The sequence below is a fragment of the Semicossyphus pulcher genome, unplaced genomic scaffold (genome assembly GCF_022749685.1).
Source record: "Semicossyphus pulcher isolate SPU_LCO1_2020_fin unplaced genomic scaffold, fSemPul1.0.p SCAF_24, whole genome shotgun sequence".
Lineage (NCBI taxonomy): Eukaryota > Metazoa > Chordata > Actinopteri > Labriformes > Labridae > Semicossyphus > Semicossyphus pulcher.
This window is the reverse complement of record NW_027211698.1, coordinates 13,508,123-13,533,643: the sequence shown is the minus strand read 5'-3', so window position 1 is coordinate 13,533,643 and position 25,521 is coordinate 13,508,123. Positions and strand designations below refer to the sequence as shown.

The 25,521-nt window shown below is 35.5% G+C and overlaps 2 protein-coding genes across 16 annotated transcripts in view; both read right to left on the bottom strand.

Annotated features, from left to right (window-relative positions):
• The window catches only part of LOC138603354 (proteoglycan 4-like), a 58,975-nt gene extending 51,398 nt beyond the window's left edge, over positions 1-7,577 (bottom strand). For 12 of the 14 annotated variants that reach the window (XM_069675084.1, XM_069675069.1, XM_069675079.1 and 9 more), the window contains exons 1-6: positions 7,404-7,577; positions 6,270-6,419; positions 5,616-5,744; positions 5,367-5,527; positions 4,304-4,397; positions 2,957-3,123 (exon numbers count right to left, since the gene is read on the bottom strand). In XM_069675084.1, the coding sequence (XP_069531185.1) occupies positions 2,957-3,123; positions 4,304-4,397; positions 5,367-5,527; positions 5,616-5,744; positions 6,270-6,419; positions 7,404-7,470 (768 nt within the window). In that variant the 5' untranslated portion in view covers positions 7,471-7,577. Of the gene's footprint in view, positions 1-2,956; positions 3,124-3,959; positions 4,015-4,303; positions 4,398-5,366; positions 5,528-5,615; positions 5,745-6,269; positions 6,420-7,403 lie in introns of those variants that run through there. The other 2 variants (XM_069675082.1, XM_069675085.1) reach the window with 2 other exon arrangements.
• A 975-nt stretch (positions 7,578-8,552) lies between these two features.
• Positions 8,553-25,300, bottom strand: LOC138603356 (junctional adhesion molecule A-like). 2 transcript variants are annotated; one of them, XM_069675086.1, is made up of 20 exons: positions 25,083-25,300; positions 23,954-24,094; positions 23,300-23,428; positions 23,051-23,211; positions 21,989-22,079; positions 21,774-21,869; positions 20,924-20,959; positions 20,583-20,606; positions 20,337-20,390; positions 20,176-20,214; positions 19,621-19,643; positions 15,776-15,834; positions 15,275-15,297; positions 14,219-14,293; positions 12,937-12,960; positions 12,691-12,744; positions 12,530-12,568; positions 11,967-11,989; positions 10,831-10,853; positions 8,553-10,385 (listed from the first exon to the last, which is right to left on the bottom strand). In XM_069675086.1, the coding sequence occupies exons 1-19, from the start codon at positions 25,147-25,149 to the stop codon at positions 10,833-10,835; spliced, it is 1,179 nt and encodes a 392-aa protein (XP_069531187.1). In that variant the 5' UTR covers positions 25,150-25,300; the 3' UTR covers positions 8,553-10,385; positions 10,831-10,832. The 2 variants fall into 2 exon arrangements, with proteins under 2 accessions (XP_069531187.1, XP_069531188.1); XM_069675087.1 differs by lacking the exon at positions 12,530-12,568.
• Between the last annotated feature and the right edge of the window lie 221 nt (positions 25,301-25,521).

The window sequence follows — 25,521 nt, the reverse complement described above, 5'->3', positions numbered from 1 at the left end:
GCAGTAGCACATGAGATAGATAGTCTGTAAAAAAAAAAAATCATGCTCCTGTGGCTCCTCCTCCTGCTCCTAATGGCATTGCTAAAAATCTTACCCCCCCCGAAACACACAACCAATCAGAGCTGAGCAGTCTCTTAGGCTGCTGTCAATCACACGCTGCGCAGCACCACTCCTCAGCGCATGCCCACGCAGTCAAGCTCAATTTCTTCAGTGTGCGCAGCGTCAGACGGTTTGTGTCCACAATGGCTAAAAAACACAATCACCGGGAATGAACAAACTGCCCATCCCTCCACTGCCAACTAGGCTTACACTACAAATACCGTTAAACCGAAGAAGAGAAATGAGGAGAAGCAAGCTAAAACGAAAGAGTTGGACAGAGACAGACACAAAACGAGCATAACATTGGAGCAGCATTTCTGAGGTGGAGAGAGCTACGGGAGCTTCATTTCTGCTGTCTTTGTTTCACATTGCTAAGATGTCTGTGGTTACTGTGAAGTTGTGTTCCGTTGGTGTTGCAGTCGGGCTAACGTTAGCTTGTTCCTGCTGCTGCTGTTTAGTGTTGTTTCATGGCGGTGTGGCTGAAAATATCTCTGTGAAGTGCCCAGGCAGCGTGACCCTTTCAGACTTTCTCCTGATAGTTCTGTGTGCCTGTGCTCTCACGGCTAAATGATCACATCAGTGTGTGACTGCTTGGTTGGCTCTGTTTCCACAGTCTCTGTTAGCAAGCTAAGTGCTGGTTGTCTTGCCAAATAGAATTAGCTGTACATTACCGTTCACAGTAAAACGCTGATTTCCGCTGGTTTAATGTGTACCTGCTTTGATAGTGTTGGTGGTGTAATACAACGCTTGCGGTTGAGGTAATTTCCTGTTTTTACCAGTGTGTCCACCATATTGTATATCTAGCTAGCCTCTACTAGCCTGTGCGTGCATGACAGCCTCCTCTGCGGGGAGGGCTTTGGAGGCAGGACTGAGCACCGTGGAGAGAGAGGGGGCGGAGGGACCTGGAGGTTGTAATCTTTCAAATTTTGGAGCAAATCCCGCTTTCTTCTCCGTCTTACCTACTGCAGCTTTAAATCTCTACATGTTATAGTGGTCTCACATTCGGAACTTTGCACAGAGCAACAAGAACCTTTTGAGGAACAACACAGTGTGCTAATGCTAACAGAAGCCTGCTAACATGCTCACAAAGACAATGCTAGCATGCTAAATATTTCCGTTGCAAAAAGTAGTATATATACACATATGGATATGTACAAACCCAGCTTTCACCAAACTTCCTTCTGAAAAACTATGAAAATATGAAATGTGCCTTTTGAAAAAAAAAGGGAAAAAACATGCTATTTGCATGCTGACAAAAACATATGAGGTACTACTTGCAGCAAGGATAGAGAGGTATATCTTTACCAGATTACTGAGCCTTGGGAAGTTTGCTTCGCGTCGGCCCCTTCTTGTCAGATGGGATACGATAGGGAAATGATGCCGCTAATGTTACCTGCTTCATAGCAGGTGTTTCAGGGCTGCAGCCGTCTTGTACAGCCACACAGTTCTCTCATCAGCTACGTGCCTCTATTTCTGATGTTGGAATAAGTTAGTCGTGCTGCTGCCTTTATTCGCCAATGACTTTCGACAGACTTTACGGCGGGGAATGGTTTGGTTTGTTACGATCCTCGGGGTTCGGTGTGTTTGTTTTGTTGTGTTTGTTCTTTGTCTGTGAGTCAGGACCGCGGCAGACGTCACCAGTGCCGTCAGAGGGAATCCCCGCAGGGAAATGCCTTGGGACCACCCACCGTCAGCAAATCGCAGTGTTTCCTCGGCTCCGCCCTCTTCTGTGCCATCGGTCTGGCAACCAATCACCTGCCGCCTCAGCATCCAGCCTTAAGAGCCGCTTCACGCAGTCGTTGAGGCCCTATTGTCTTTTGGATGGCCTAGAGTGCTGTGTCTCTTGTGTTGGCTGTTGTTAACTCGTGTTGAATAGTTATTGTAACGATAACTTAGTCCGATTTTCCAATCTAGATGTTAACTAGAAATGAGGCACTAGTTTTGTGTTACTTTGGGGAACTGGGCTTTAGGTTTAGTTGTTTGTTTGTCACATTCACATCACACTTAGGTTGTTTCCATTGTTATTTCACACTAGGTTATGGGTGGCTGCTACTTTGTATTTCTGTTTTGACAGGTAAGTTTAGAGTAGTCAGCCAGAATGTTTTCGTTTACAATGTTTTCTTTGATATTCAGTTAGTAGGTAAAACTGAGGTAGAAAGAGGTTTTTGATTTTGCTTGTTTTATGATCTGGCGTCACCCGCCGCCCTCTCATATTGTTCTCTGCCTCCTTTGTGTTATAGTTTTGGGCCTGAAGAAGGTTTCCACTTTGTGTTTGAGATTTGACTTCGCTGTTAAACAATAAATGTCTTGCTTTGCCTGAATACATCGGCGTTGTGTTGCTTCCCTTATCCCTAGGTTTCCAACATGGGTTGTAACAGCCATGGAGACACTGCAAACCCGAAACACCTCCAGATGACCGAGGGGACAGTTACTGATACTTACTATCAGTGTATGCCTTAATGCTGACATCTGGCCTGTGTCTGAGGTAAGCTCTTGGGGGATGGGCGTTACTATGAACTACAGAAGCGTGGCAGTGCCCTGCCGTGTTAACCCAAGTTAACTGAAAATAGATTTTCATTTTTTAAACTCTTCTGAAACCATGAGTTCAAATGAATCGATAAAAATACTGAATTCTACCTTATACTACTTTCTCCTACATAAAAATACTGATTTATACTTTAAACTACTAATAATACAATAAAAAGCTTCATATTACTACTTAATACTACTGCCTAACACAGAACTTTTTAAACTACTTTAAATAACTGCCAACTTATACTTAATTTACTCTACTTCAATACTAAACTGTTACTAAACTATTATGTATTTTGCAGCCCAACATTTATCCTCTTCATACCTTTGTTATCTTGAACACCCTGCTCCTGCTTAGAGGCCCAACGGAGTCACCTGCCACCCACTTATAGGTGATTGGCTCGGCGTCTGTGGCGCTGCCTTCACAGGTGAGATCACAGTAGGTCATCTCAGGGTTGCAGCTTTGGGAGATGATTGGTTTAGAGACGGGAGCTGAAACAAGAAACAGAGAAAAATAAACACTGATGCTAAATTTTTGAAATCCAATGTCTTTTACTCTTACATGTCTTTTATACTCTCGTGATGCATTTTGCACCCTCTGGACACCTTCGTGGCAAAAATGTACACGTACAAAAAAATTCTATAAAATCATTTTTCTGCTTTTTTTTCCATAAATCACTTAAATAACTTCAGACCTGCTTAAAACTACCAAACATGCAATCATTTTCAGGATTTTAACCCTTTAAATGCCAGTTTAATTATTTGAATTATTCATTATTTATTTTAAAAAAACACAAAAAGTGAATTATTTTCCATATAATAAATAGTAGGGAGATGGGGCTTTGGTGGTGATTAGAGTCTTGGATACGTCAAAGATTAGCAACAGCATTGATTTGATTGCATTAGTATTTTTCCTGTAGTATCAGATACTCCCTCTGGACACCTTCGTGGCCAAAAGTGCCTCATTGACTTCCATTAAAACCACATTTTTTAATCTCACTGCCATTACAGTATAAAACTAAGCATTCTGTAATGTCAGCATTTCATTTTGAAGAGAAGTAGTGATATTTGACATTATTCCACCATATTCAACCCTTTTCCCATTGTAGGCCGATGCATGAAATTCTTGTATTTTTGCCAGTTATATTATGGAGCCATGTGACTATCAGGGGGCCCCGAGAATGATTTGTGTGTGTGTGTGTGTGTGTGTGTGTGTGTGAGTAAGAGTGTGTGTGTGTGTGTGTGTGTGTGTCTGTGAGTGTGTGTGTGTGTACGCGTGTGTGCGTGTGTGTGTGTGTGAGAGAGTGTGTAAATCTGTAAGCACGCACTGATCATTTCAGGGGTCAAAAAAGGGCATCTTTTGAGGGATGTGTTTCATGTGTCTTTGAAGAGGTGCTTGAGTAAAAACATGGCCTCTTTGCTGTACTCAAAAACAAAAACAACTGTTAGTGTGTTTATGCACCTGGCTGCTTTCACAGCCAAAGATAAACATGCAGCTTGGCTGAGGGGTCATTTCATTAGTGAGCAGAGAAGGAGAAACAACCAGTACAGCGCTACGAAATGAATGAATGGATAAATTCATTAAAAAGCAAAGGTACATTTTAATATAAAAAAACATTTAAATGGATAAACAGTGTTACTAAGGTAGATATTTGTTGGTGTGATTTCTCACCACTAGGCTTGAAGGGGTTGGGGATGCTTTCACTACGTTCTTCCCTGCCGAGTGGGTTGACCAAGATACACCTGAAACTGTCCTCCTTCATGTCCTGGAAATGAGTGAAAGATAATGTAAGCACCAAGGACAAGACAAAGACAGGAAAATTTAGCAATGAAACATTGAAGTGCTGAAACTCATGTGTCTGAAAGTTTTAAAATTTTAATTATCTTGTGTCCAGAAAACAAAACACATTTGATGCATTAAATCTCTGTGTTTTCACATTAGGAACTTTTTACAGAGCACCAAGAACCTTTTGAGGAACTCATCAATAAAAACACGGTGTGCTAACGCTAACAGAAGCCAGCTAACATGCTCACAAAAACAATGCTAACATGCTATAGCTAGCAGGTGAAATGGTTACTATGTTCACCATTTAAGCTAAGAGTGTTAGCACGCTAACGTTTGCTAATTAGCGCATAATGTAGTACTTTATACTACTGCCTAGTGCCTATAGTACTACAAGCAGCCAATAACTTTATTTAGCTACTTAGAAATACTGTTTATAGAACTCAACCATACTTGATAGTACTACTTTAAGCTACTGCTAACTACTTAATAGTATTATACTACTGCCTACTACTTTATATCACTGCTTAATACTTTATAATACTACTTTCTGCTACAAAAATCTACTTTCTACTACATTAAAATACTGATTTATACTTTACTAATAACACAATGAAAAACTACTTAATACTACTGCCTAACACTGTACTACTGTTTAATAATTCCTCTACGACTCTCTTTTTTAAACTACTTTAAATAACTGCTAACTTATACTTATACTTATATACTTTATATATATATATATATATATATATATATTTCCTGGATTAACTGCACACTAAGCAGTATATAGATTTATGATAAACATCTTATGATACATATATCATACATCATTATCATTATTACTGCTTGTTATAAAGAACTTGAGGTAAACAGGAAGTACAGCTGAGGCTGATGGGAATGTTATTAATGTTTCATTTATTTTGCAGCCTAAAGTTTATCCTCTTCATACCTTTGTTATCTTGAACACCCTGCTTAAAGGCCCAACGGAGTCACCTGCCACCCAAATATAGGTGATTGGCTCGGCGTCTGTGGTGTTGCTTTCACAGATGAGATCACAGTAGGTCATCTCAGGGTTGCAGCTTTTGGAGATGGTTGGTTTAGAGACGGGAGCTGAAACAAGAAACAGAGAAAAATAAACATGGATGGATTAAAGGGGAAAAATAAAGAGTCAAGCTTTATTTAAAACTCCTCTACTTACAGATGACGTTGAGTTGAATCTTGGTGTTGGTGTCTTTGCCGTTGATTTTCAGTGTGTAGAGGCCATTATCTTTTACAGTCAGTCCTGTGATTGTCAGCTCTCCGGTCGAATTATTCAGCGTACAGCGGTCTTTAAATGAGCACAGACATGGTTACATTTATAATGTTGTAATTTCCCCATTTTACCCTAAAATTTGATGAATTTACTCATTGCTTAATATGAAATTGTCGTAATGGGATTTCAAGGGATTCTAATATTGTGTTAGTGGATGTCGGGCATTTTATTTAACTGCAAAAGGATTGTATGCTAAATTAAAGCGCACCAAAACACATGTTACAATCATTTTGTCAATTCATTATTTATATGACACAGTACAACTAAATAAAAATCCTTTAAAAAAATAATTAATTTACCCCTGGAAAGGGCCTTAATTTAATACATTTTCTGTGCTCCACTGATTCAGCACAAATCAGGGGTTCGTTGAAAATAAATCCCTTAAAATGTCTTTAATTTGAACTTCTGCAAACATACTGAAAACCTTGATTTGAATTAAGGTGTTTTCACATGTAAGTGAACATGCTTTGGAAGAATTCAGGAGTTTTTTTAAGTACAGTTATATTATAATAATGACAGTAAGTTAGAGTAAAAGCGTACCTTTGAATTGGCCGAAACACTTCGTCTTGCCATTATCCAACTCTGCAGCGATGTCATTCCCATGTTTCCACTCTATATCAGGGAAGGGAGGAGCCTTATCGGTTGGCATGAGGACAACCTCATCACCTTTGGCTTTGTACACTGTCTCAGCTGCAAAACAAAACAAGAGAAAACATCACTAAATCTAACTTTTAATTCTTTAAATGCAGTCCTTTTCAGCAATGTGTGTTATTATGGTCACACTATCAGTCCTGATCCATTTTTAAGTCCATGAGTAGCATACTAGCCACATAAAAGTAGTTTTTAAGCACTTACTAAAAGAGTAATTTCATTATTATATTGTATCATGTGTATGTTACACTGTTGGACCAAAGGCAGCATTATGTGGTGGAATATACGTATAAACCCTGAATTTACTACAGTTACTTTAATACTACATTTCCATTTCATGCTACGCCATACCTTTATTCCACTACAATTCAGAGAAAAGTACTGTATTATTTAATGCTTTATGAATATTTTAATGATAACGGAATGACTTGTAAAAGAGTATTTTGGCACTTGTACTGTTAAGGCCCTCCCCAATTATGGGCAGTATAATCCGGAAAAAGTCCATTCAAGTTTAACTAAAACTGTAGGTACACTGTACTGCTTCTAGAAGTTTCCACTGCAATCCTGCCTTAAGACTGGAGTAGTTAAAATGTGTGTGCCGTAATTTAAGTTTAATGTGATTTCTAAACATGTGATGAAGAAAAAGGACCACGTTTCCCCGTCGTGACGTAGTTAATATTCAGTTGCCACTTGTCTGCTGCTATGTACCGGCTCTGTATAACTGTACATAGTAATAGTAATAGTAATAATCATATTTTTCCTCTTCCAAAAATCGTCTCAAATGAATTTGAACACTGCAAATGATGAGCACTAGAGCTAATACACTTCTATATTCATGACACACATTCATGACATTCTCTTCCGGGATCGTATTTTTTTTTATCTCCCTTCGTATGTCACCTTAAGACATTTGATATGCCTTTTTATATATAGAATTTCAGCTTGTGAATATAACAACTCTGTTTAAAAGACTACATATATATAAGTCTTCCATACAATTAACTTAGTTGTTGCAACACTTACGGGCGTTATCCGTCCTCGCAGCCGAACAGAGAAGAGCGAAAAATAAAGCCAACGTTTTCAGCACCATCTTCTCAAAGAAACCGAGACAAAAGCCACGTGAGACCGTCTTTTCTTAATATTTTATAACTTTCAAGTACTTAGAGGGAGCAAATACTAAAAACAAACGAAACAAAAAAAAAAAAGACACCTAATCGTCGACCAAATAATGACTGTGACTGAAATCGAAAGCAATTTTCTTATTGGCTGTCACCAGTTGTCATCATAATACTGTATCCGCCATGGTAATGAAAAAATAGACCCCGCCTGAAGGTAATAAATCGTGTCAAAGAACGAGAAACTTGCTCAAAATAATGACATATGTAAAAATAAAGTCATTTAAAAAAAATAAAATAGAACCAATCATCTTAATATAATTAATTTGTATTTTACATGAATAAGAAACCCTCTCTAAATCATTACTTAATATAAAAAAACCCTAATATCTCTAAATAATGATAATACCTCCAATCAAAAATTATATATTTAAAAAAATACTTCTCAAAATAATGACTAAAAATGTCTTGTTATGAAACCAGCTTATACCAACAACCAAGCTATAACATCCCATGTCAGCAGATGACCAGCTCATTATTTAAAGATATCCAACAGATGTTTATGATAATGTCAGAATTGACATTTTAAATTAGAGTTCAGGCGTTTTAAACAAAACGTTTGCTAAAAGACATCACATTTGCTGGTGTTTTGCAGCATTTTCAAATCATTTTAGGTCATTTTCTGCACTTTTTCCAAAGATTTTAAATGTTTGCATTTTTCCTTTAAATCACAAAGTTTATAGCGGAATGTAATCATGCACAGAAGTACATACATAAATACTAAAATGCTAAATCTACTTACCTCTTGGTTGTGATTTTATCTGTTCGGCCACCAACAGCAGCAGGATGCAGATCTGATCAGATTTAATAAGATGAAATGCTAGTAATAGAAAGGTAGAATAAACATCCCTCTTTACAGCAATACCTATTCGATTTGTATCATCCCAGTGAGAAAGGAAAAGGCAAGGCAAGGCTAGTGTTGCGTTGTTCAGATTTCAGGAAAGGACCATTACACTTACATAGGATGAACACATCTATTTATTGAAATTGTCGAGAAAATTGATGCTTGTACAAGGACCTTTTCTGTTTGGCTCACTGCAGTCTGCAAGCAGTAAGCTGCACTCGACCGCCCAAAAAAGGATAACCTTTCCTAATACATTTGTAAGTTATATACTCTGTGTTCTGCAAATTAGCCTTAGCAACTAAGCTTCAATCATTGGCTAAAAACTGATGGAGGGAAGCGACGGTTTAGACTCCGCTCCCTTCGTCGTTGGTGGAGGGACAAGTCCATGCCCACAGCCACTCGAGCTATCTAATCAGAGGGGTCCACACCCTGTAAAAAAAGATCCTCCCTACCTGCATCTACACTCATCTGTCTCAAACTCCTTGACCTTCAACGACGCAACTTCTCTCATTGCCTGCTCTGTCTTTGTCTCGTTATCAGTGTCTCCCAAGCAACCGTGGCAAATTTTCCGACCCAACACTAGGCATATTTATTTCAAGAGCACCATTCATACACAAAGCAATTCAAAGTGCTTTACACAATTAAAAACAGCATTCAGAATATAAAAAAGAAATGTGACACTAAGCAAAAATAGATGCAAACAAACAAAAATCAATTAGATTAAAAGAATTAAGTTAAATTTAGATAAGAAGTTCGAGAGTGCAACAGCATCTGGAGTCTTTGAGAGTGTCATTGATTTATAGACAATTGTCTTTGTCTTGTTAGTTTTGTTTCATTTTAGGTGTTGGGGTGTTCTCAAGGGTACTGAGCGATTACTGTTCTGACAGAGAGTCTTATTTTCTTGATGGACACAGATTCACAGACTGGTCCTGCCATAAACGAAATGGATTCTGTGTACTAATCCACCCAAGAACGTCTTCCAAAGGAACAAGGCTCAAAATTTGCTCCATCTGTGTCAGGTGCCGACTTTAGCTGCCCCGGAAACTCCCCCACAGGTGTGATTTGATGGAGAGATCCATACACAGTCTTTATACCCTCAGCACTCACCAGTTGAAGTTGAACTTACGATGGATTGTTATTGGTTCAATGTTTGATTTCAGAAATTTACATCATGATTTAAAAATATCTGCTAACATTACAAGCAAAATACTTACATACATATGCATGTTAAAATACTATTTTTATGGTGAGGTTAACCGGACATACGATTTTTATAAAAATAATATTTAAATATTGTAATATATAATATTACACTTTGGAAGAGGCTTTGCATAAGCTGTGTTAGTTGCCGTCTAAAGCTGTTAGGTTTGGAACAATCAGTATTTCTTGTACAGAAATAAAGTGCAGTATGGGTTTGGGACACATACAGCTGGAGCGACAGTTCTCAAACAGGAAGTAATCAAATCTACAGCAGAACTTCACACTACGAGAAAGGGGCAGCAGGTTTACATCGTTACATGTCACAAGAAAAAAACACTAAATAAAAAGTTTCAAGACTTGAAATTATGTCGGACCTTTAAAAATGAAAAGTGGTTATTGACATGTTTTAGTTTCATCTATTTACACAAACAGTAAACGAGTAAAAGTTTAATAAATAATTTTCTGTGTACATATTTACATCTGCTGGACAGATTATCCACATCAGCAATATCACTTGATTAACATGTGGCTCCAGCAGCCATAGCATGTCAAAAAGCATAGCACAAACAAATGTGAAAGATAAATGACCTTAAAAACCTTAAAGAGGTTATTATAAGGTTATCAGCACACTTATGCAGGTATACATGCTCGTTAGGCGCATTTGTGACTCTAAATTGCTCCTAAGTGTGAGCATGAAAGGCCCTGTGATTGACTGGCGACCTGTCCAGGTGTTACCATGCCTCTCGTCCAATGACAGCTGTCATCGTCTCCGGCTCCAGCGTGACCCTGAACAGGATAAATCACATAGAAAATGGATGAATGGATGGATTAAATAACCTCAAAAATTGAAATTTGCCCGACTTGTTTCTGCTGGTTTGTTTAAAAGATGTAAAGAGCTTTTCATATGTTTTTGCTCTTTAAATCTTAATCTGGAAAGTAGCTGGAGCTGATAAAATCTAAGAGCAAAACATTGTCCTCTACATTATTTTGAGGAGTAGTATTATCAGGCAGCATAAAACAGAAATACTTGAGTATAAGTACCTCAATTGCATACTTAATTACAGTACTTAAGTAAAAGTGTTCTAGAAAATGGTTCCTGTTTTTTTCTTATTGGCTGTCCATCACAAAAATCAAGTTATGGTTCAAATCATAAATCTATGTTTTCAATAAGACTGAAGTTGAATAACACTTTGACAACCTATGACACAGTGAGGATCTCACAGTGGCTTACCTTCAGTTGACCTTTGCTCTCTTCTGTATTAAAGATAAGCAAATAAATGTTGTTAATCACTGTTATTCTTCATGAATATTCATCTTTTCTTTTGTTATTCTGGTTTATTTGATTGTTGAGACACAGAAGTTGTTATACAAAGTTAGCATGAGGTCATCACACCCTGATGTGGATCATTTCAACAAAGACACATGAAAGTTTATTCTCACACTCAGAGTCATATTTCTTTTTATGGAACTTGTAGAACAATTATCTACAATAACTCTACACTATGGTTTGGTGTGTATGTACATGGTAAGAAACTGCTTTTATCAAAATGGCTTTAAATTTATACATATCGGGTTGACAACAAAGGCATTTTTGAACAAGCTCTGACAAACCGCAGCTGTAAAAAAGTATAAAAGTATAATGTTGACATGGATTCAGACATTGGCCTGTATTTGTTGACATTGACATGTTTGCTCTATTAAAAGTATGCCGAATTCTCTATTAGTGGTGCCTCTTCACAATCTGCCCATGTGTGTACAGCCAACTATCACTGCGATACTTTGATACTGAAAGAAACTTTAAAATAGGTTGATTCTAAATGAGGTTCTGCACTGCTTCAGCTGGAGTTAGCACTTGACAATATTCCCTCAGCTTGATCTGGTCTTTTTAAATATTGAACCTTTAGTCCTCTTTATCAAACAGTTATTTTTTGGTTTTAAGACTTAGATATAATGTTTTACACTAAACTTGTTATAAACACAGCGGCAGAGGAAACGTCACATTTCTCAATGGTTTCTTTATTATAATTAGCTTCAATTTTAACTTGAAATTCTTACAAGAGCCTTAATTCATTTCCTGTTTCATCCTGCTCAAATTACAATTGCAACTTATTAGCAACAAAACTATCATTACTTTCCCGTACACTCAGATCACAGCATAAATACTATTTATATTTATTTCTGCTAAAAAAAGATTAGAACGCCAATTATGTATTTTTGATATAAATATTATCATTCATTTAATGAAGACTGGTTTCAGTACGACTGTCAAAGTTTTGAGCATGTTTCACATGAAGTTGAATAACACTTTGACAACCTTTGACACGGCGAGGATCTCTGTGTTCTCTATCAAAAATAAAAGTGGCTTACCATACGTAGTATTCTGCACTTTCCTGTATTAAAGATAAGCAAATAAATGTTGTTAATCACTGTTATTCTTCATGAATATTCATCTTTTCTTTTGTTATTCTGGTTTATTTCATCGTTAATACACAGCAGTTATTAAAAGTTAGCATGAGGTCATCACACCCTGATCCGGATCATTTCTACAAAGATGTTAAAGTGAAAAGGCTAGTTTTTACTACATTTACAAACAAAGGGGTTGGGTGCGATTCAATAGGGTCACAAGATTAGTCTTTAGGGTTGTAAATAAAGTTCTGCTACACACATTTGTTCAATTGTTTTTACTTTTCAATAATCTGGGTGTTGAAAAACTCAGGATCTTTTCGGACCTTTATGATCCTCAAAAATGAAAATTTGCCCGACTTGTTTGTGCTTGTTCCTCTGAAAATAACTGGAAAAAAAAGGATATTTCCACCCCTGAATACAAGCTGTAGTTCAAAAGTTAAAATAACTTTGTTTTTAAAAATACGACTCCTTCTGTCAAAGTTTTAAAACATGTTTCCCATGAAGTTAAATAACATTTTACACACCTCCCCCGTTTTGAAGCACAGCAGGTGCTCTTTGTTGCCCTGGAGTCATAAAAATGATACAGAACATCCATCACAAAAATCAAGATATGGTTCAAATCATAAATCTGTCTTCAATACGAAGTTACGATGTTTCCCATGAAATTAAATGACACTTTACCCACCTGTGACACGGTCAGGTTGTTCCTCATTGGCTTCCTCAAGCATCCTGACAGCCTCTTTAAAAAAAAAAAAAAAGTGATCATGAGCCAAATAAACCTTTCACACAGTACAAATGCTAGTTTATTGCTGTGAAAATGATATACATTATAAAAACAGAAAATTAGCTCCAATTATGATATTTTATATAGACCACAGCTGAGAAATATGTACAAATATTCACTTGGATAACAGAAGATTTAGTGGCTTACCAGAAGGTGTCCCTTGCTCTTCTACTGTATAAAAGATAAGCAATACATGTTAATCACTGTTATTCTTCATTAATCATCTTTTCTTTTGTTATTCTGGTTTATTTGATTGTTAATACACAGCAGTTAGCAGTTAGCATGAGGTCATCACACCCTGATTTCGATCATTTCAACAAAGATGTGAAAGTGAAAACTGGTTTATTCTCACACTCAGAGTCATATTTCTTTTTATGGATTTTCAAACTTGTGCAACAATTATCTATAATAAATCTACACTATGGTTTGGTTTATATGTGGTTGTATGGTTAGAAACTGCTCTTATTAAAATATAAAAAAATATTAAAATGGCTTTAGATTTATACATTTATACCAGGTTTTTCACGTAGGCTTCTAAAGGACAGCCCACCTGTAAAAAGGAAGTATTATGTTGACATGGATTCAGACGTTGGCCTGTATTTGTTGACATTGACATGTTTGCTCTATTAAAAGTATGCCGAATTCTCTATTAGTGGTGCCTCTTCACAATCTGCCCATGTGTGTACAGCCAACTATCACTGCGATACTTTGATACTGAAAGAAACTTCAAAATGAGTCGATTCTAAATGAGGTTCTGCACTGCTTCAGCTGGAGTTAGCGCTTGACGCCTGTGGCGGCTCCTGACTCAGTCCTCCAGGAACCACTGAATTAAGTGACGAAATAAAAATCATCAGAGCCACAATGCAGCTTATTCACTGATGTGAAACTGGTTCAAGAATCAGCAATAATGTCTGAATATATTCCCTACATCTGCTGGTAGTCGGGTTCAAGCCATCTCTTGCTTGTGCCTTTAATTCTTCGTCTTGTCCAATTTGTAAGCACTAATTTTATCTGGAAAAATTCAATTTTATCAGCAAAACTATAAGAAAAGCTCCCAAGACGTTATGTTACTGTCCTGATTTAGGTAAGGCTAGTTTTTACTACATTTACAAACAAAGGGGTTGGGTGCGATTCAATAGGGTCACAAGATTAGTCTTTAGGGTTGTAAATAAAGTTCTGCTACACACATTTGTTCAATTGTTTTTACTTTTCAATAATCTGGGTGTTGAAAAACTCCTTTATGATCCTCAATAATGAAAATTTGCCCGATTTGTTTGTGCTTGTTCATCTGAAAATCACTGAAAAAAAAGGATATTTCCACCCCTGAATACAAGCTGTAGTTCAAAAGTTAAAATAACTTAAAAATACGACTCCTTCTGTCAAAGTTTTAAAACATGTTTCCCATGAAATTAAATGACACTTTACCCACCAGTGACACGGTCAGGTTGTTCCTCATTGGCTTCCTCAAGCTTCCTGGCAGGCTCATTAAAATAAAACACTATTTCTGTATAAAAGATAAGCAATACGTTAATCACTGTTATTCTACATTAATCATCTTTTCTTTTGTTATTCTGGTTTATTTGATTGTTAATACAGAGCAGTTAGCAGTTAGCATGAGGTCATCACACCCTGACTTCGATCATTTCAACAAAGATGTGAAAGTGAAAACTGGTTTATTCTCACACTCAGAGTCATATTTCTTTTTATGGATTTTCAAACTTGTGCAACAATTATCTATAATAAATCTACACTATGGTTTGGTGTATATGTGGTTGTATGGTTAGAAACTGCTCTTATTAAAATATAAAAAAATATTAAAATGGCTTTAAATTTATACATTTATACCAGGTTTTTCACGTAGGCTTCTAAAGGACAGCCCACCTGTAAAAAGGAAGTATTATATTGACATGGATTCAGACGTTGGCCTGTATTTGTTGACATTGACATGTTTGCTCTATTAAAAGTATGCCGAATTCTCTATTAGTGGTGCCTCTTCACAATCTGCCCATGTGTGTACAGCCAACTATCACTGCGATACTTTGATACTGAAAGAAACTTAAAAATGAGTCGATTCTAAATGAGGTTCTGCACTGCTTCAGCTGGAGTTAGCGCTTGACAATATTCCCTCAGCTTGATCTGGTCTTTTTAACTATTGAACCTTTAGTCCTCTTTATCAAACAGTTATTTTTTGGTTTTAAGACTTAGTTTTGTTGCTAATAAGTTGTGTAAAACATTATATCTATCATTACTTTCCCTTACACTCAGATCACAGCATAAATACTATTTATATTTATTTCTGCTAAAAAAAGATTAGAACGCCAATTATGTATTTTTGATATAAATATTATCATTCATTTAATGAAGACTGGTTTCAGTACGACTGTCAAAGTTTTGAACATGTTTCACATGAAGTTGAATAACACTTTGACAACCTTTGACACGGCGAGGATCTCTGTGTTCTCTATCAAAAATAAAAGTGGCTTACCATACGTTGTCTTCAGCTCTATCCTGTATTAAAGATAAGCAAATACATGTTGTTAATCACTGTTATTCTTCATGAATATTCATCTTTTCTTTTGTTATTCTGGTTTATTTGATTGTTGAGACACAGAAGTTGTTATACAAAGTTAGCATGAGGTCATCACACCCTGATGTGGATCATTTCAACAAAGACACATGAAAGTTTATTCTCACACTCAGAGTCATATTTCTTTTTATGGATTTTAAAACTTTTAAAACTTGTGCAACAATTATATATATAATAATTCTACTCGAAGGTTTGGTGTGTATGTATATGGTACACACCCCACCTGTAAAAAGGAAGTATTATGTTGACATGGATTCAGACGTTGGCCTGCATTTGTTGAATAAATTGATTACAAAGCAAAGCAACAATTATATATAAAAAAAATTTACTCCAAGGTTTGGTGTGTATGTATATGGTAAGAAACTGCTTTTATCAAAATTGCTTTCAATTTATACATACGAGGTTGGCAAAGTCGTCATCGTCGTCGTCGCGTCGTCGTCGTATGTTTCAGACACCACCTGTAAAAAGGAAGTATTATGTTGACATGGATTCAGACGTTGGCCTGTATTTGTTGACATTGACATGTTTGCTCTATTAAAAGTATGCTGAATTCTCTATTAGTGGTGCCTCTTCACAATCTGCCCATGTGTGTACAGCCAACTATCACTGCGATACTTTGATACTGAAAGAAACTTCAAAATGAGTCGATTCTAAATGAGGTTCTGCACTGCTTCAGCTGGAGTTAGCGCTTGACAATATTCCCTCAGCTTTATCTGGTCTTTTTAAATATTGAACCTTTAGTCCTCTTTATCAAACAGTTATTTTTTGGTTTTAAGACTTAGATATAATGTTTTACACTAAACTTGTTATAAACACAGCGGCAGAGGAAACGTCACATTTCTCAATGGTTTCTTTATTATAATTAGCTTCAATTTTAACTTGAAATTCTTACAAGAGCCTTAATTCATTTCCTGTTTCATCCTGCTCAAATTACAATTGCAACTTATTAGCAACAAAACTATCATTACTTTCCCTTACACTCAGATCACAGCATAAATACTATTTATGTTTATTTCTGCTAAAAAAAGATTAGAACGCCAATTATGTATTTTTGATATAAATATTATCATTCATTTAATGAAGACTGGTTTCAGTACGACTGTCAAAGTTTTGAGCATGTTTCACATGAAGTTGAATAACACTTTGACAACCTATGACACGGCGAGGATCTCTGTGTTCTCTATCAAAAATAAAAGTGGCTTACCATACGTAGTATTCTGCACTTTCCTGTATTAAAGATAAGCAAATACATGTTGTTAATCACTGTTATTCTTCATGAATATTCATCTTTTCTTTTGTTATTCTGGTTTATTTCATCGTTAATACACAGCAGTTATTAAAAGTTAGCATGAGGTCATCACACCCTGATCCGGATCATTTCTACAAAGATGTTAAAGTGAAAAGGCTAGTTTTTACTACATTTACAAACAAAGGGGTTGGGTGCGATTCAATAGGGTCACAAGATTAGTCTTTAGGGTTGTTAATAAAGTTCTGCTACACACATTTGTTCAATTGTTTTTACTTTTCAATAATCTGGGTGTTGAAAAACTCAGGATCTTTTCGGACCTTTATGATCCTCAAAAATGAAAATTTGCCCGACTTGTTTGTGCTTGTTCCTCTGAAAATCACTGAAAAAAAAGGATATTTCCACCCCTGAATACAAGCTGTAGTTCAAAAGTTAAAATAACTTAAAAATACGACTCCTTCTGTCAAAGTTTTAAAACATGTTTCACATGAAGTTAAATAACATTTTACATACCTCCCCCGTTTTGAAGCACAGCAGGTGCTCTTTGTTGCCCTGGAGTCATAAAAATGATACAGTACATCCATCACAAAAATCAAGATATGGTTCAAATCATAAATCTGTCTTCAATACGAAGTTACGATGTTTCCCATGAAATTAAATGACACTTTACCCACCTGTGACACGGTCAGGTTGTTCCTCATTGGCTTCCTCAAACATCCTGACAGCCTCTTTAAAAAAAAAAAAAAAGTGATCATGAGCCAAATAAACCTTTCACACAGTACAAATGCTAGTTTATTGCTGTGAAAATGATATACATTATAAAAACAGAAAATTAGCTCCAATTATGATATTTTAAATAGACCACAGCTGAGAAATATGTACAAATATTCACTTGGATAACAGAAGATTTAGTGGCTTACCAGAAGGTGTCCCTTGCTCTTCTACTGTATAAAAGATAAGCAATACATGTTAATCACTGTTATTCTTCATTAATCATCTTTTCTTTTGTTATTCTGGTTTATTTGATTGTTAATACAGAGCAGTTAGCAGTTAGCATGAGGTCATCACACCCTGATTTCGATCATTTCAACAAAGATGTGAAAGTGAAAACTGGTTTATTCTCACACTCAGAGTCATATTTCTTTTTATGGATTTTCAAACTTGTGCAACAATTATCTATAATAAATCGACACTATGGTTTGGTTTATATGTGGTTGTATGGTTAGAAACTGCTCTTATTAAAATATAAAAAATGATTAAAATGGCTTTAGATTTATACATTTATACCAGGTTTTTCACGTAGGCTTCTAAAGGACAGCCCACCTGTAAAAAGGAAGTATTATATTGACATGGATTCAGACGTTGGCCTGTATTTGTTGACATTGACATGTTTGCTCTATTAAAAGTATGCCGAATTCTCTATTAGTGGTGCCTCTTCACAATCTGCCCATGTGTGTACAGCCAACTATCACTGCGATACTTTGATACTGAAAGAAACTTTAAAATAGGTTGATTCTAAATGAGGTTCTGCACTGCTTCAGCTGGAGTTAGCACTTGACAATATTCCCTCAGCTTGATCTGGTCTTTTTAACTATTGAACCTTTAGTCCTCTTTATTAAACAGTTATTTTTTGATTTTAAGACTTAGTTTTGTTGCTAATAAGTTGTGTAAAACATTATATCTATCATTACTTTCCCGTACACTCAGATCACAGCATAAATACTATTTATATTTATTTCTGCTAAAAAAAGATTAGAATGCCAATTATGTATTTTTGATATAAATATTATCATTCATTTAATGAAGACTGGTTTCAGTACGACTGTCAAAGTTTTGAACATGTTTCACATGAAGTTGAATAACACTTTGACAACCTTTGACACGGCGAGGATCTCTGTGTTCTCTATCAAAAATAAAAGTGGCTTACCTTCCGTTGTATTCAGCGCTATCCTGTATTAAAGATAAGCAAATACATGTTGTTAATCACTGTTATTCTTCATGAATATTCATCTTTTCTTTTGTTATTCTGGTTTATTTGATTGTTGAGACACAGAAGTTGTTATACAAAGTTAGCATGAGGTCATCACACCCTGATGTGGATCATTTCAACAAAGACACATGAAAGTTTATTCTCACACTCAGAGTCATATTTCTTTTTATGGATTTTAAAACTTTTAAAACTTGTGCAACAATTATATATATAATAATTCTACTCGAAGGTTTGGTGTGTATGTATATGGTACACACCCCACCTGTAAAAAGGAAGTATTATGTTGACATGGATTCAGACGTTGGCCTGTATTTGTTGACATTGACATGTTTGCTCTATTAAAAGTATGCTGAATTCTCTATAAGTGGTGCCTCTTCACAATCTGCCCATGTGTGTACAGCCAACTATCACTGCGATACTTTGATACTGAAAGAAACTTCAAAATGAGTCGATTCTAAATGAGGTTCTGCACTGCTTCAGCTGGAGTTAGCACTTGACAATATTCCCTCAGCTTGATCTGGTCTTTTTAAATATTGAACCTTTAGTCCTCTTTATCAAACAGTTATTTTTTGGTTCTAAGACTTAGATATAATGTTTTACACTAAACTTGTTATAAACACAGCGGCAGAGGAAACGTCACATTTCTCAATGGTTTCTTTATTATAATTAGCTTCAATTTTAACTTGAAATTCTTACAAGAGCCTTAATTCATTTCCTGTTTCATCCTGCTCAAATTACAATTGCAACTTATTAGCAACAAAACTATCATTACTTTCCCTTACACTCAGATCACAGCATAAATACTATTTATGTTTATTTCTGCTAAAAAAAGATTAGAACGCCAATTATGTATTTTTGATATAAATATTATCATTCATTTAATGAAGACTGGTTTCAGTACGACTGTCAAAGTTTTGAGCATGTTTCACATGAAGTTGAATAACACTTTGACAACCTTTGACACGGCGAGGATCTCTGTGTTCTCTATCAAAAATAAAAGTGGCTTACCATACGTAGTATTCTGCACTTTCCTGTATTAAAGATAAGCAAATAAATGTTGTTAATCACTGTTATTCTTCATGAATATTCATCTTTCTTTTGTTATTCTGGTGTATTTCATCGTTAATACACAGCAGTTATTAAAAGTTAGCATGAGGTCATCACACCCTGATCCGGATCATTTCTACAAAGATGTTAAAGTGAAAAGGCTAGTTTTTACTACATTTACAAACAAAGGGGTTGGGTGCAATTCAATAGGGTCGCAAGATTAGTCTTTAGGGTTGTAAATAAAGTTCTGCTACACACATTTGTTCAATTGTTTTTACTTTTCAATAATCTGGGTGTTGAAAAACTCAGGATCTTTTCGGACCTTTATGATCCTCAAAAATGAAAATTTGCCCGACTTGTTTGTGCTTGTTCCTCTGAAAATAACTGGAAAAAAAAGGATATTTCCACCCCTGAATACAAGCTGTAGTTCAAAAGTTAAAATAACTTAAAAATACGACTCCTTCTGTCAAAGTTTTAAAACATGTTTCCCATGAAATTAAATAACATTTTACATACCTCCACCGTTTTGAAGCACAGCAGGTGCTCTTTGTTGCCCTGAAGTCATAAAAATGATACAGTACATCCATCACAAAAATCAAGATATGGTTCAAATCATAAATCTGTCTTCAATACGAAGTTACGATGTTTCCCATGAAATTAAATGACACTTTACCCACCTGTGACACAGTCAGGTTGTTCCTCATTGGCTTCCTCAAGCATCCTGACAGCCTCTTTCAAAAAAAAGAAATAGTGATCATGAGCCAAATAAACCTTTCACACAGTACAAATGCTAGTTTATTGCTGTGAAAATGATATACATTATAAAAACAGAAAATTAGCTCCAATTATGATATTTTATATAGACCACAGCTGAGAAATATGTACAAATATTCACTTGGATAACAGAAGATTTCGTGGCTTACCAGAAGGTGTCCCGTGCTCTTCTACTGTATAAAAGATAAGCAATACATGTTAATCACTGTTATTCTTCATTAATCATCTTTTCTTTTGTTATTCTGGTTTATTTGATTGTTAATACACAGCAGTTAGCAGTTAGCATGAGGTCATCACACCCTGATTTCGATCATTTCAACAAAGATGTGAAAGTGAAAACTGGTTTATTCTCACACTCAGAGTCATATTTCTTTTTATGGATTTTCAAACTTGTGCAACAATTATCTATAATAAATCGACACTATGGTTTGGTGTGTATGTACATGGTTAGAAACTGCTTTCATCAGAATTGCTTTAAATTTATACATACCGGTGTTTTTACGTCGGCTTCTACAGCACAGCCCACCTGTAAAAAGGAAGTATAATGTTGACATGGATTCAGACGTTGGCCTGTATTTGTTGACATTGACATGTTTGCTCTATTAAAAGTATGCCGAATTCTCTATTAGTGGTGCCTCTTCACAATCTGCCCATGTGTGTACAGCCAACTATCACTGCGATACTTTGATACTGAAAGAAACTTAAAAATGAGTCGATTCTAAATGAGGTTCTGCACTGCTTCAGCTGGAGTTAGCACTTGACAATATTCCCTCAGCTTTATCTGGTCTTTTTAAATATTGAACCTTTAGTCCTCTTTATCAAACAGTTATTTTTTGGTGCTAAGACTTAGCACCTTAAGGCACGCCGAAGAAAACACCAGATTTCTTACTGGTTTCTTTATTATTCTTTACTCTTTATTATAATTAGCTTAAATTTTACATTTAAATTCTGACTGGAACCTCAATTCATTGGCTTCCTGTTTCATCCTGCTCAAATTACAATTGCAACTTATTAGCAACGAACTATCATTACTTTCCCGTATGCTCAGATCACACGATAAAGACTATTTACATTTATTTATTCTAAAAAAGATTCATAAGCCAATTATTTATTTTCGGGCAAAACATTTTCATTCATTGAATGAAGACTGAAATCTTTGTTCTACTTGTATTTTTTATTTATATTTAATTATTTCCAGATTAAAATCACTGTAAGGACTAACACATTTGGTAAAGCCAAATTCTCAGAAGAACAATGACGTGGCCAATCGATTTTAAAAGTAAAAAACATCAAAAAACATTCAATATTATAAATCAATACAATATTTTGTGACTTCTTACCTTTTCTGCGTTTGAGAATGAAAAGTCCGATCAACAGAATCACTGCTGCTGCTAATACTGCATTTATGACGATTGAGATCAACAACCAGTTCAGGGCTACAAAATGAATGAATGGATAAATTCATCAAAAAGCAAAGGTACATTTTAATATAAAAAAACATTTAAATGGATAAACAGTGTTACTAAGGTAGATATTTGTTGGTGTGATTTCTCACCACTAGACTTGAAGGGGTTGGTGATGCTTTCACTATGTGCTTCGCTGACTGGGTTGACCAAGATACACCTGAAACTGTCCTCCTTCATGTCCTGGAAATGAGTGAAAGATAATGTAAGCACCAAGGACAAGACAAAGACAGGAAAATTTAGCAATGAAACATTGAAGTGTTGAAACTCATGTGTCTGAAAGTTTTAAAATTTTAATTATCTTGTGTCCAGAAAACAAAACACATTTGATACATTAAATCTCTGTGTTTTCACATTAGGAACTTTTTACAGAGCACCAAGAACCTTTTGAGGTACTCATCAATAAAAACACGGTGTGCTAACGCTAACAGAAGCCAGCTAACATGCTCACAAAAACAATGCTAACATGCTATAGCTAGCAGGTGAAATGGTTACTATGTTCACCATTTAAGCTAAGAGTGTTAGCACGCTAACGTTTGCTAATTAGCGCATAATGTAGTACTTTATACTACTGCCTAGTGCCTATAGTACTACAAGCAGCCAATAACTTTATTTAGCTACTTAGAAATACTGTTTATAGAACTCAACCATACTTGATAGTACTACTTTAAGCTACTGCTAACTACTTAATAGTATTATACTACTGCCTACTACTTTATGTCACTGCTTAATACTTTATAATACTACTTTCTGCTACAAAAATCTACTTTCTACTACATTAAAATACTGATTTATACTTTACTAATAAAACAATGAAAAACTACTTAATACTACTGCCTAACACTGTACTACTGTTTAATAATTCCTCTACGACTCTCTTTTTTAAACTACTTTAAATAACTGCTAACTTATACTTATACTTATATACTTTATATATATATATATATATATATATATATATTTCCTGGATTAACTGCACACTAAGCAGTATATAGATTTATGATAAACATCTTATGATACATATATCATACATCATTATCATTGTTACTGCTTGTTATAAAGAACTTGAGGTAAACAGGAAGTACAGCTGAGGCTGATGGGAATGTTATTAATGTTTCATTTATTTTGCAGCCTAAAGTTTATCCTCTTCATACCTTTGTTATCTTGAACACCCTGCTTAAAGGCCCAACGGAGTCACCTGCCACCCAAATATAGGTGATTGGCTCGGCATCTGTGGTGTTGCCATCACAGGTGAGATCACAGTAGGTCATCTCAGGGTTGCAGCTTTTGGAGATGGTTGGTTTAGAGACGGGAGCTGAAACAAGAAACAGAGAAAAATAAACATTGATGGATTAAAGGTGAAAAATAAAGAGTCAAGCTTTATTTAAAACTCCTCTACTTACACATGACGTTGAGTTGAATCTTGGTGTTGGTGTATTTGTTGTCGATTTGCAGTGTGTAGAGGCCATTGTCTTTTACAGTCAGTCCTGTGATTGTCAGCTCTCCGGTCACATCATTCAGCGTACAGCGGCCTTTAAATGAGCACAGACATGGTTACATTTATAATGTTGTAAATTCCCCATTTTACCCTAAAATTTGATTTATTTACTCATTGCTTAATATGAAATTGATGTAATGGGATTTCAAGGGATTCTAATATTGTGTTAGTGGATGTCGGGCATTTAATTTAACTGCAAAAGGATTGTACGCTAAATTAAAGCGCACCAAAACACACATTACAATCATTTTGTCGATTCATTATTTATATGACACAGCACAACTAAATTAAAATCCTTTAAAAAATAATTAATTTACCCCTGGAAAGGGCCTTAATTTAATACATTTTCTGTGCTCCACTGATTCAGCACAAATCAGGGGTTCGTTGAAAATAAATCCCTTAAAATGTCTTTAATTTGAACTTCTGCAAACATACTAAAAACCTTGATTTGAATTAAGGTGTTTTCACATGTAAGTGAACATGCTTTGGAAGAATTCAGGAGTTTTTTTTAAGTACAGTTATATTATAATAATGACAGTAAGTTAGAGTAAAAGTGTACCTTTGAATTGGCGGAAACACTCAGTCTTGCCATCATACAACTCTGCAGCGATGTCATTCCCATGTTTCCACTCTATATTAGGGAAGGGAGGAGCCTTATCGGTTGGCATGAGGACAACCTCATCCCCTTTGGCTTTGTACACTGTCTCAGTTGCAAAACAAAACAAGAGAAAACATCACTAAATCTAACTTTTAATTCTTTAAATGCAGTCCTTTTCAGCAATTTGTGTTATTATGGTCACACTATCAGTCCTGATCCATTTAAGTCCATGAGTAGCATACTAGCCACATAAAAGTAGTTTTTAAGCACTTACTAAAAGAGTAATTTCATTATTATATTGTATCATGTGTATGTTACACTGTTGGACCAAAGGCAGCATTATGTGGTGGAATATACGTATAAACCCTGAATTTACTACAGTTACTTTAATACTACATTTCCATTTCATGCTACGCCATACCTTTATTCCACTACAATTCAGAGAAAAGTACTGTATTATTTAATGCTTTATGAATATTTTAATGATAACGGAATGACTTGTAAAAGAGTATTTTGGCACTTGTACTGTTAAGGCCCTCCCCAATTATGGGCAGTATAATCCGGAAAAAGTCCATTCAAGTTTAACTAAAACTGTAGGTACTCTGTACTGCTTCTAGAAGTTTCCACTGCAATCCTGCCTTAAGACTGGAGTAGTTCAAATGTGTGTGCCTTAATTTAAGTTTAATTTGATTTCTAAACATGTGATGAAGAAAAAGAACCACGTTTCCCCGTCGTGACGCAGTTAATATTCAGTTGCCACATGTCTGCTGCTATGTACCGGCTCTGTATAACTGTACAATAGTAATAGTAATAATCATATTTTTCCTCTTCCAAAAATCGTCTCAAATGAATTTGAACACTGCAAATGATGAGCACTAGAGCTAATACACTTCTATATTCATGACACACATTCATGACATTCTCTTCCGGGATCGTATTTTTTTTTTAATCTCCCTTCGTATGTCACCTTAAGACATTTGATATGCCTTTTTATATATAGAATTTCAGCTTGTGAATGTAACAACTCTGTTTAAAAGGCTACATATATATAAGTCTTCCATACAATTAACTTAGTTGTTGCAACACTTACGGGCGTTATCCGTCCTCGCAGTCGAACAGAGAAGAGCGACAAATAAAGCCAACGTTTTCAGCACCATCTTCTCAAAGAAAGCGAGACAAAAGCCACGTGAGACCGTCTTTTCTTAATATTTTATAACTTTCAAGTACTTAGAGGGAGCAAATACTAAAAACAAACGAAACAAAAAAGAACACACCTAATCGTCAACCAAATAGTGACTGTGACTGAAATCGAAAGCAACTTGGCCGGAAGAAAAAGGCAGGAAGTGTGTGGTGCGGTAGTAATGAAAAAATAGACCCCGCCTGAAGGTAATAAATCGTGTCAAAGAACGAGAAACTTGCTCAAAAAAATGACATATGTAAAAATAAAGTCATTTAAAAAAAAAAATAAAATAGAACCAATCATCTTAATATAATTAATTTGTATTTTACATGAATAAGAAACCCTCTCT